Below are 11177 nucleotides of genomic sequence, written 5' to 3' on the forward strand. Positions count from 1 at the left end.
TATTACCAAAATCTCATAAAACAATATAGGTCATTTCATATCCCGATAACGATACATATCACGATATAGCACATTTTTGCTGTAAATTCAGTGAATAAATAATTCATATAAAATGATAAAAAAGGAAAGGCCTACTTCTTATTACAGGAGAGCAAGTGGACGGTCTTACTGCAACAAGCTCACTCCCGCAATGTTTTAAGGTCATGTGACCTGTTGATGTTTTGCAGCACTGGAAAAAGTCGGACAAAATTTCTAACCAGCCCACAAATCACTCCCCAGGTACCAGGGAAACTAAACAGTTCCCTCCCTGACAATGAGCAGGTCAAACAGCAAATCAAAGATCAGATCAATGCCTATTGGTGCAAAGCAGAATCTCAAATATTTGGTGAAAGGAATTGGGAGCTCTTGAAATTTGGGTTGAGGAAGTTTCTCAGGAAATTTGGTCGTGATTTAATCAAAAAAAAAGAGCAACTAAAGAAAAGATTGTTACGCAATTAGCCACTCTCTTTCAAGGCTCTTTCTGATGGGGAGAGAGATTAATTTTAAACAAAATTAATTGGATGACTTGTGTTAATCAAGGGCTAAAGGTGCATACTTTCGTTCCATAACAAAATGGTTGGAAGAGGGTGAACAAAACTCAGCCAATAGCTGCCATTTGACATTATACACAGAGGCTTGAATTCAATTTTAACCCAACTATCGAAAAAACACAATAGAAACTGAATTCATAGTTATAAAGACACCTCACTCAGAAAGGAAGAACTCTACTCTCCAAAGCTGAGGCCATATCCAGACGTCGCTCTCTCTCCCTGTATGTTGATTCTACTGTATCCAAAACAATTGATGGTATGTTTTTTTATTTAACCTGCCAGTGTGGGAGCTTGAATTTTCTGGACTTTAAAACCCTGAACAATACATTGAAGATTCATTGGCTCTGACAAGTTATTAGTTACCCTTTTTCTTCATGTAATTTTATTTAAAAAATATGTATAATCCGAAATAGGTGGCCTGGGGTTTCTTTTATTGTGTAATTATAATATTAGTAAAATCCCAATCAAACTGTTCAAATTAATATGCAGATGCTTTTGGCTTGTTCTCTCCTGTTTAAACATAACTTCTCTCTACATAATTATTACATCTGGAATAGTTAGGGCCTTCTCTACAAAATATAATCCTTATTTCTTGAAATTTTGTTCAAATACAATATCACACTTGTTGGTCAACTATTTGATCCGAATGGCAGGCTGAACTACTCTTTAAGGAGTATGCAGTTATATTTGATCCAGTTCCTTCAGGAATAATAATGCTGATGCGGGGTGTTTACTTCACTTATGCCGCTTACTCTGTCACTTTATCTGTTACTGGTCATCTGTGCTTTTCAACCGAGCATCCTGTTAATAATAAAACTATTAGGAATCTATTTCAAAAATACATTGTGTCAATCACTTCCATAATGGGTTGTACCCTGTAAGATCTTTCCTTTGAATACAATATTGAAGTAAGTATTTTTTCTTTGGTGTGTTTGATTTTAAGATTGATAGTGAAGGTATATTCTTTATGATAAATTTGTTATTTCTAATCAGACAAATGTAAATTTAGTTGCTCTAAACCATCTTTTAATGTTTTTTTTTAATTGAATTGAAGGACTATGTATACACACACACACACATATATATATAGTCCTTCAATTCAATTTATAAGTATATATATATGTCAATTATTAATAAATTGTCTATTTTTGGGGCCGTCAGCCTGCCGTCCCTTTTATTCTGGATATATGTGGTGAGCCCTATTGGTGTTTATCTGTCACATCAACATTTCGACCACTACATTTATACCCTATATTGAGCACTAATTGTTTCCCATAATGCATCAGGGAAAATAGTGTACCGCCATAGACTGTATGTGTACAACTCATGGTCACTAACCGTCAAACTGAGCAATATCTACCATCATGCATCGTGCTCGCGGTGTAGAGACTGTAGAAGCGAGGGCAGCAGTAACAGTCTGACCCGTGTTATACATGTAAATACGAGCCGCGCATCACAGCACAAACCTGCGGAAACAACTTTACTTCTACCTTTACAGATGATCACTCTATGTGTTTTTTGCATTAAATTATTAATACCAACTGTAAAATAAGCATCTAATATTTACTGTCAGACAGTAAATGATGTTATGATGTCATAATCCTGCGACAAATAAGTCATGAACTGCGCAGAGAAATTGCATTGAGTAGAGTCCGAAAGCGTTTGTTTCTTTTCCATATGAGGTCACAGTATAGTTCTCTATATACAAGTCACTGTATAGTGAATCAGGGAATAGTGAACGAGTGGGCGATAAAGGGTAACGCCCCTCTGGTTACGGTGGTGATCGTCACGTGATCTCGCGACCCGGAACACTAACTCACTAGGAACACTAGGTCGTCGAGGGAAGAGAAAGTGTAAACAACGACACTCGCTGCACCTGCACAGGGTCTGTGTCGGATCTGCTGGGTTTGGAATCAAAGTGCCAGGGTCATGTGTCGGATGACCCAGGAGACTACTGGAGGCGAAGCTGGTAATGTGTCCATGTCTCTCCTCCAGACCATCAGAAGCAGTTAGAGAGACTGAGGCTGAGACTGTGTCCAGCTGCACGTTCATCCGTGACACGCGGAAAGTACATGTGTCTGTGCGTCGTCGCATCATCTCGTTCGATCATTTCGTTTTGAACCAAAACCAAAAGAACAGAAGACCTAATGTATTTTCAGGTTTGAGCTTAAACAACAATCATTTCTCCTCGTTTTGGGTTGTCACAGGGGGAAAAAGGGACGACATGAAAGGAACAAAAACACTTTATGAAAAGTATTTTCATTTTCCGTTTCCGTTTTAGTGTACACATTTACTGTGTCGTATCTAACGCTACCCATCAATTTTCTTGGCTTTTATTTTGAAATATGTTTTTTTTTTTACATCCGGGTCGCAAGTCTGCCTTTTTTCAAGTATTAAAAGAAGAACAAAACGAGTGAGCAGAATGTGTCTCAGTCCTGGAGAGTTTAACCATTGTTAACTCTTTGTCGTTTTACATCATTTAAAGAAACTCTAATGAGTCATCATGTAGGTCACTTTGTGTATATGTAGTAGTTTCTCAGAGTTTACATAAAAAAATGAGGTTTTGATGTTAAATGAATAGCTATTGAATCTCTATAGTGACCTGTATACTAACTAAACCTGCGTGTTTGGAATGGGCTGTCTGCTTTCCCCAATGGTAACGCTGGTTGCAGCTTTCATTCTGAAGCTGTAAATTCAACACTGGACTTGGGCAATACACATTCCAAATGTGAAGCTGATAAGATGGACAGCTCTGGAGATTTGTGAGACACAGACAGACAGAGATTACTGAAATTAGTAGATATTTGAATTGCTCTGTTTTATCTTTGCATTCCATACTGTGAAAATACAAGTGTATTTTAGTTTTAAGAGTGGCTGCTTTTTTTGATACACTGCAGAGCTCACTTCAGAATAATTCCTTGGCATTTGTGAGCCCTCCTATAAAAGCTCTGTATTCAGCTTCAACTTCAGTTTGATATAATGAATGGCAACAAAAAAACAAATGTTGTGCTATTATTTTGTAGACAAATTGATTCTATAAATATTGCTGCCATATGCCATGATGGAGATCAGCGTCTGCGACACTCGTGCATCTATTAAATTCAATTTTCAATTCAATTTATCAAATCATAACATACATTATCTCAAGGCACTTTACATAGATGGTCAAGACCTTAAAAATGATAGAGAAACCCAACAGTTCCCACGATGAGCAAACACTAATTAGTTTTTTTTTTTTTTACATCCATAGTCTATGGTGTCGCTTCCTTTATACTCTCATATTCATCTTTTGCAGCCAGGTTTCAGTTAAACACAGTAAGTTGAACTGATGGTCAGTAATCAGATCATTAATGAGGATTTGAATTTTGGATTGGGTAAGCTGATATTTAATAAACCCCATTTTATCCTTCTATTATTTGGTACCAATATAGTGGTTGTATTAACTTTGATTAGTTTTGTTTGTAATACTCCTCTCTAGTTTGATTTATTTCATTTAGGTGGTCGGGGGCAGACACAGTTTCTATGAGATACTGTCAGTTTGATATGATGAAATAAAAAAATCAGTCAATCAAAATGATCGGGCAGGCCAGGTATTTGTTTTGGCCCACTGGCCTGCTGGCTTAGACGAGACAATCTTAAACCTGGAGCAATAGTTTATGGCTTGTACCATTTTTTAAAAAAATCTTTTGTAGGTGGGAGGGTGGGAGGAGTGGATTACTCTGGGCACAAGGGTCAGTGTGTAGAATTTAGGGACATCTAGTGGTGAAGTTGCGTGTTGCAGCTGAATACCCCTTACCTCATCCTCCCCTTCCAAACAGCCTTCAGTTGCCATAAAAACTCAAAAGGTGTTTAGTTTGTCCAGGCTGAGCTACTGTAAAAAAACATCTCCGTAGAGAGGACACGCTCCTGGTGTAAACATAAAGTATTTAAATATAAAGGCCTCATTCTAGGGTAAAGAAAACAATTTGTATAATTTAGATGAAACACACTAGTGAAAACATCACTAGGATTGTTTTTTATATTCAGTTTCTGCCAATAGATCCCTTTCTGTAGTGGTGTGATGCACCCGATAATAGGTAAACCTTGATGACCGTGAGGTGCCATGTTTTCCACAGAGGACTTTCAGGGTGGTTTAGTCTATTGTTTGCTTTTTGTTCCTTGTAATTGACATGTTTGATCCAGGCAATGTTGTTTTGGAAAGTGACTCAGACGAAGGTTGCTTCCCCACTGACTGTAAGGGGCTATTTGAAATGATATTAGTATTGAACAAATTGTGTGTCAAAATCACACCAACCAATTAGACGCTGCACATGTCAAGTGTTAAGCTGATTGGATGAACATTTCTTGAAATATTCGTTCCACTGACAGACACACACACACACACACACACACACACACAGTTTTGTGGAATTAATAAGACAGACAGATGGATAGATACCGTGTATCTACTGTGAGAACATGTGTGGGAACTATTTGTTTGCAGAGGCTGTGGTTGTGTTACACCAGGTGGCACAGAGGCAGCAGATGACACTGAATATACACACACTAACTGCTCATCAAAGAGCAGCAGCAAAGTAACAATCTATACTGCATTCTGATGTATTTAAGTATTTCTTAGTTATGTCTCTTTCATCTCTCCTGTATTACGTACAAAAGGAATTGATATAATACAAAGAATAATTGTACTGCACTCCATCTATCTGGTAACTGGTGTTACTGGTTACTTTTGGGGTTCATTTTATGCATAGAAAGCTACTCCACAGAAATAATTCAGGTTAGTAAGGCGGAATTTTAATTATCTAGATTGTATGGCGACTCTGCTGATCTGCAAACTGGGAGTTACCCTCCACCAGGTTCTCTTGCAGTGATGGAATTGTGTGTGCAGGAGGAGACCTTCCATCACTGCTGTCAGCTCCTCCTGCAGCAGTCAGAGCAGCTGAGAGATGGCTGGAGCTGGGAGTCGGTCCAGGTGAGAACATATGCTGTCATTCTCATTAGCGTAGACAGACCCTGCAAGTTTGCTGCAGGATGTAGTTAATTTGAGTTTCTGATGTGGGTTCAGGGTTCACAGGTGGGCTACTTGAGGAAGACTGCTCTCAGGTCCGTTGACATCAATTCGAGCTCTGTATGGGACCAAGTGGGATCCAGTTCAGACTCAGGGTCACACACTGTCTGTCATCAACAGCAACAGGAAAAGGTACAGGTGAACACGTCAACATTAATTTCATGTCATGTACTTTATTTACTAGCTGTATATTTACTATCACTGAATGTTCACAGTCACTTCTTTTAACTTTCAGTTGTATTTAAATGAACATTTAATTAAAAGGCTGTGTAAAGCAATTCTAATTTATTCTCTGAATACCACACCACAGTTTCATCAACCACCCAAGCAAATTTGATTGCTTAAAAGTAAGAGTATATATAAATAGGGTTCAAAATAATGAAAAAATGAGCAGTATTCTGCTGCTCTTACATAGCTCGCTCTAACTGGGCTTGGCTTCCACGGCTGCCGGACGGACAGAGTACACCCAAGATGAAGTTTCCCGGTGTACACAGTGTGCAGCATTAACTAAAGCAAAGAGGGCTGTTGAACTGTTTTTTGACATATTTTGAATTAATTACACCTGTGTCATTAAAAACAGTCGGGTGGGCTATTCTACTGAGGGCAGCACTTCGTCATGCATGTCGACCAATAAGAATTATGATGACGATGTGCGGCCTCCTTCTCAGGAACCAAGGAATGCTTTAAAACGGTCAAACTTCTTACTACATAGTTCCCTTTCTTTACACGTTTTCAATAATCACTTACTTACATGTATAGCATGCTTAGAGACAAATGACTGACTTTGCTTTACACGGTCTTTAAATGAAAGATCTACAGTGCCAGAAGAACCTGCTTAACATGGGGAACTCCACTCTCTCTTCCCCCACAGTCTGCTCTTGTTGCCTCATTTGATGCTGACAACATCGAAGAAGACATAGCTGATGATGATGGTGGGGTCTGCTCAGTGTCTAAAGACAGCAGAGAGGTGCTTCAGTACGAGTATCACATCCTATACTCCTGCAGCTATAGTACTCCTGTGCTCTATTTCAGAGCCTTCACTCTGGGTTAGTTACATGTGTGTTTGTGTGTAGTTCATTGACAGTATAGTTGTTTGAAGAAAGTGATGATAGAGTTGTCAGTGGCCCCTCGCCTTTACCAGACCTCTTCATATCTAATACATTAATACCAGGGAGTTCATATGTTGTGACTAGAAGCCCACCATGTTTTCTAATTTGTCCCACCACAGTTTCATAATGAACCCAACGTTTTTCCGTACTTCTCATAATAACATAAGAGATCTCTAACTTGGTGTATGCCGTGCTATTTATAGCACTATTATGCGCTACCACACGCTTGATTTTTATCTTCCATGCAGACAGTCAGACCTCATATTTTCAACGGCATTTGTGGCATGCAATGCAACCACCAAAGATGGAGATTTCTATGGTTCTAAAACATTATAATTAGACTTGGATGTCAGATGAATGTTCTCATTTGTTTCTTCTGAAGTATTGCTGCAGTAGAAGAGGTGGTATATACCTCTACATGTTTTATCCATGTCAGTCTGTCATGAGTATACTGCTTGATATTATGTCTCTGCTTCTTCCTGACATGTTCCTCGGTTAGAGGGGAGGAGCCTCTCATTGGAGGAGGTGTGGAGCTCTGTTCATCCAAACTTTAGAATTCGCCTTCAAAACAGTCCTCTCAATACAATTACTCAGCAGGTAAAACCTGGGAAGATACAACTATCAGCTTTGTTATCAGTATGTGCCTCTCTGTGCTCCACTGAGATCTGTTCTTCTTGTTTCAGGAGCATCCACTGCTTGGTCAGCCTTTCTTTATGCTCCATCCCTGTAAGACAGAGGAGTTCATGAAGCCTGTGCTGCAGCTGGCTCAGGACCAACACAGGTAATATCACTGTTAGATTTATTAACCCCAAAACAGTGGGAAACCACTGTTACACATAAAGATGTTTGTTTGCTGCTGCATTTCTTTTGTGTTGCAGTGTACATCATTTACACGTTTCATGTAACTTGAAGCATTTGTATGAAGTTGAAGCAAATTTTTGCATGAAGGTTTCATGTGGTTTGAGCATCAAGATGCTGTTGTGATGTGTTACTTACCTCAGACAGAATTGTTTGATACATGTATATCCCATAATATGTTCAAAGTACTCACTTTTTGTATGTCTGTGTATATCTGGGCAGGCCAGTGAACTATGTGTTGACATGGCTCAGTGTGGTGGGTCCTCTGGTTGGTCTGGATGTCCCTCTGATGTACTTCACCCTGCTCTTACCCAGCCCAGCCTTACTCAGCAACAACAAGCCAAACTAATGCTGCAGTTCTCTGTCTCTGTCTGTAAGCATCGCCATGGAGTGGACAGGGGCTTCCATCTATAGATGGGCATTGAATAATCAGGGAGAGGGAAATTAAGCATCATATGAACGATTGTGCAGTAAATCTGGTAGTGTTTTTGGACCTTTGTAGTCTATACATTATCATTTAGCGCAATTGTCTGTTGCTGCTATCTATCCATACCCTACTTGATGTGATTTTGAAATTCAGTATAGAAATGATATCTTGGAATGTGCATAAAGCAACATTTATTTGAGTATCTGTATGTTTGCCTGTGTTCAAACTATTTAAATAAATTTCAGATCTGCATTTTTGATACACACACTGGCTGGACTCCTAAAATATGATTCATAAAGAAAAGTGATGCACTTCTGCTTGCTCCTCATCCAGTATTGACATTGGGAACTTCATTTTAATTCACTCATCCACTCACCACTAAATGCCGATGGAGGGTTTTAGTCCAAAAAACACTTTCAGGGGTAAACAGCGTTGCAGTCAAATCCAATACAATTGGAGAAGAGACTGGGGACCCCCTCTGCATATGTAAAAAAGCATAACATGCCTCCATACTTCTCTGTGTTGTCCGTAAGCCCTGTCATTCAAATTTGACTCGAAACGGCGTCATTTAAAACAATGTTTTTAGCCTAAATGTCCTCTGATATCCTCCTCTGGAGCCACGTTCATGTTCACACACTGCACACAAGCTCTTGTCCATGGGTACGCGTGGGGTGCGCGGTAGCATTGCAACTTCCGGTAGTGGACATTTAGGCTAAAAACATGGTGTAAATGACACGGTTTCGAATCGAATTTGAATGTTAGTGAATGTCCCATTTACTTCAATTGTATTGGATTTGACTGCAACACTGTTTACCCATGAAACTCCAAAAGTGTTTTGTGAACTCAAAAACCTTCCCCACCCCTCCATCGTCATAGTGGTGAGTAGATAATGAGTGAATACAATTTTTCAGTGAACTGTCCCCTTAACTACCAGCTTGTTGTCCAATAGCTCATCAAACCATAAATATGTTTCCCACTCAACCTCAGTAAATTTTTATAATGCAAAATTCTCCCTCTATTTCCCATAGGAAGATTTTTCTTGTCCATTTTACTCTTTGGCCTTTTTCAGTTGTTACTCCAGGTTGCTCAATATCATCATTGTTCATCAGCACTCACAGGTTCCAATGCCGAGACTGAAAAAGTGCAGGGGTGTGTGAATACATTAAACACTATCCACTTCATGGGAAGGTCCTTTAAGTCGGCTTGTAAGTCTGTAACTTTTGATACATTTTCACCTGTAGGTGGTGCTAAAAGATCAAACAATTTGCTGTTTGCAGCTGCAGTTGGAACCAACGGCTTCCAGCTTTCACATGCATTTCTTATAAAAATAATACATTTTATAAGAATAAATTTACAATTTTCAAAAACATTATTCTAAAACCAGACTGAGTCACAGCAATATCAGCTGGCTTGACTGAGAAGGAACAGTTTACGCCGCTGAGTCGCAAACTTTTCATTAAACATTTGTCATTCATGAAATATAGGAAATGATGAATCCCAAAATCAGGTTTAATTTAATTTTTTATTTTCTTTATTAATTATGCTATATTTAATGCCTAACCTACATATTATGTGACACTTGTGTCCTACGTTTGTGCGAGTAGCCTTGGAAAACTGGGAGCGACAGAGGCAAACAAAATGTTATGTTTGTTATTGAACACCTTAATTGTGGATTCATACATTCCCCCAACAATGCACAGCTTCCAATGTTTTTATTGTATGGTCATGTCTTTATAAATGAGGCCATGAAACCCTCACATCTCAGGGAGCATCTTACTAAGTTCCAACCATACGAGGTCCAGGCCCTCAGAGAGAAGCACAGTAGGAACCCCATCAACAGTCTCTTCAGCAGGAAGTCCAGTCAGAATAATAGTGGGCTACTAGTATCATAAAACATCTCCTTGCTGATAGCCAAATGTGGACAGTCATTAAAAAAAACTGGTACTTCCTGCCGTTAAAGAGGTAATCTCCTCCATGATCGAGCGCAATCCCAGACAGGTACTGAAATCCACTCAGCCATGACACTGTGGCATGCAGGGTAAATGAAATGGGGGCCAATAGTGAAGAGCAGCATGAGATAAACCCCAACCTTGCAAATCCAGACAATAATTGAAATTAAACATTTCCATCTACCCTGAGCTATAAAGGGGATATACATGAGAAATCAAATGTTGGATATAGGCACAACTAATAATATAATGCATACATCTTCAGAGGGCATTACGGGAAATCATTTTAAAACTGGTATGCAAAAGTTAAATAGAACTATACTATTCATCATTCCTATGCTTATTTCCACGGCTAACCCTAATCCAAGGCCCAACAAATCTTACTCGCTATGCCAGCCTTCAAGCCATGCTCTTCACCCACATCATTTCCTTGCATCAAGCCAAGCTGAATGCCCTGGTCCATCTTAATTAAAACCTTAAACCTCTTGTCTTTGTACGAATTCTGGTACCACAAAAACAATAACCTGAAAGCCCTCTCTGTGACTGAGATGCCCATCTATGGTTATGCATGATAAAGTCAGATAGTTACTTTCTTAATATCAATCAATCAAATTTTATTTGTATAGCCCATATTCACTATTCCCTCATATGGCTTAACAAGGTGTGACATCCTCTGTCTTTAACCCTCAACAAGAGTAAAAAAAACCTTTTAACAGGGGAAGAAAAACAGTAGAAACCTCAGAGAGAGCCACATGTGAGGGATCCCTCTCCCAGAACGGACAGAAATGCAATAGATGCCACGTGTAACTGAGAAAATCAGCAAAATAAACAGTAAACAATATTTACAACATTGATAAGAAGAAACAGTTTGTAACATAAACAAGCCTGAACCAGCTCTAATTATAAGCTTTATCAAAATGGAAGGTTTTAAGCCTACTCTTAAACGTAGAGAGGGTGTCTGCCTCCCGAACTGAAACTGGGAGATGATTCCACAGGGGAGGAGCAGTACCTGGTGCAGTACAATGCACCAGGAGGAACCCAGGTAGGGCTGTATCGTTGCTGAGGGGTGGAAAGAGATTGGACAATCCTTGCAGTCCAAGAGCAAACCTGAATTGGAACCAGATTCGTAAAGTAGACAATACCATAAGGTTGCTTGTAAATTGGGTTGGGCATATAGGC

General features: G+C 39.2%; 1 protein-coding gene across 6 annotated transcripts; it reads left to right on the plus strand.

Annotated features, from left to right (window-relative positions):
• The first annotated feature begins 2345 nt into the window (after positions 1-2345).
• Positions 2346-9403, plus strand: atg10 (ATG10 autophagy related 10 homolog (S. cerevisiae)). Of its 6 annotated transcripts, none has more exons than XM_034612756.1 (8): positions 2362-2450; positions 2493-2559; positions 5433-5559; positions 5653-5793; positions 6527-6701; positions 7264-7361; positions 7448-7545; positions 7845-9403. In XM_034612756.1, coding segments are annotated over exons 1-8 (834 nt in total). In that variant the 5' UTR covers positions 2362-2449; the 3' UTR covers positions 7972-9403. The 6 variants fall into 6 exon arrangements, with proteins under 6 accessions (XP_034468650.1, XP_034468647.1, XP_034468652.1 ...); XM_034612757.1 differs by having other exon boundaries at positions 2363-2450; positions 5653-5787; XM_034612759.1 differs by lacking the exon at positions 2493-2559 and having other exon boundaries at positions 2346-2475; positions 5394-5559.
• The last annotated feature ends 1774 nt before the right edge of the window (positions 9404-11177 follow it).

The sequence above is a fragment of the Hippoglossus hippoglossus genome, chromosome 17 (assembly GCF_009819705.1).
Source record: "Hippoglossus hippoglossus isolate fHipHip1 chromosome 17, fHipHip1.pri, whole genome shotgun sequence".
NCBI lineage: Eukaryota > Metazoa > Chordata > Actinopteri > Pleuronectiformes > Pleuronectidae > Hippoglossus > Hippoglossus hippoglossus.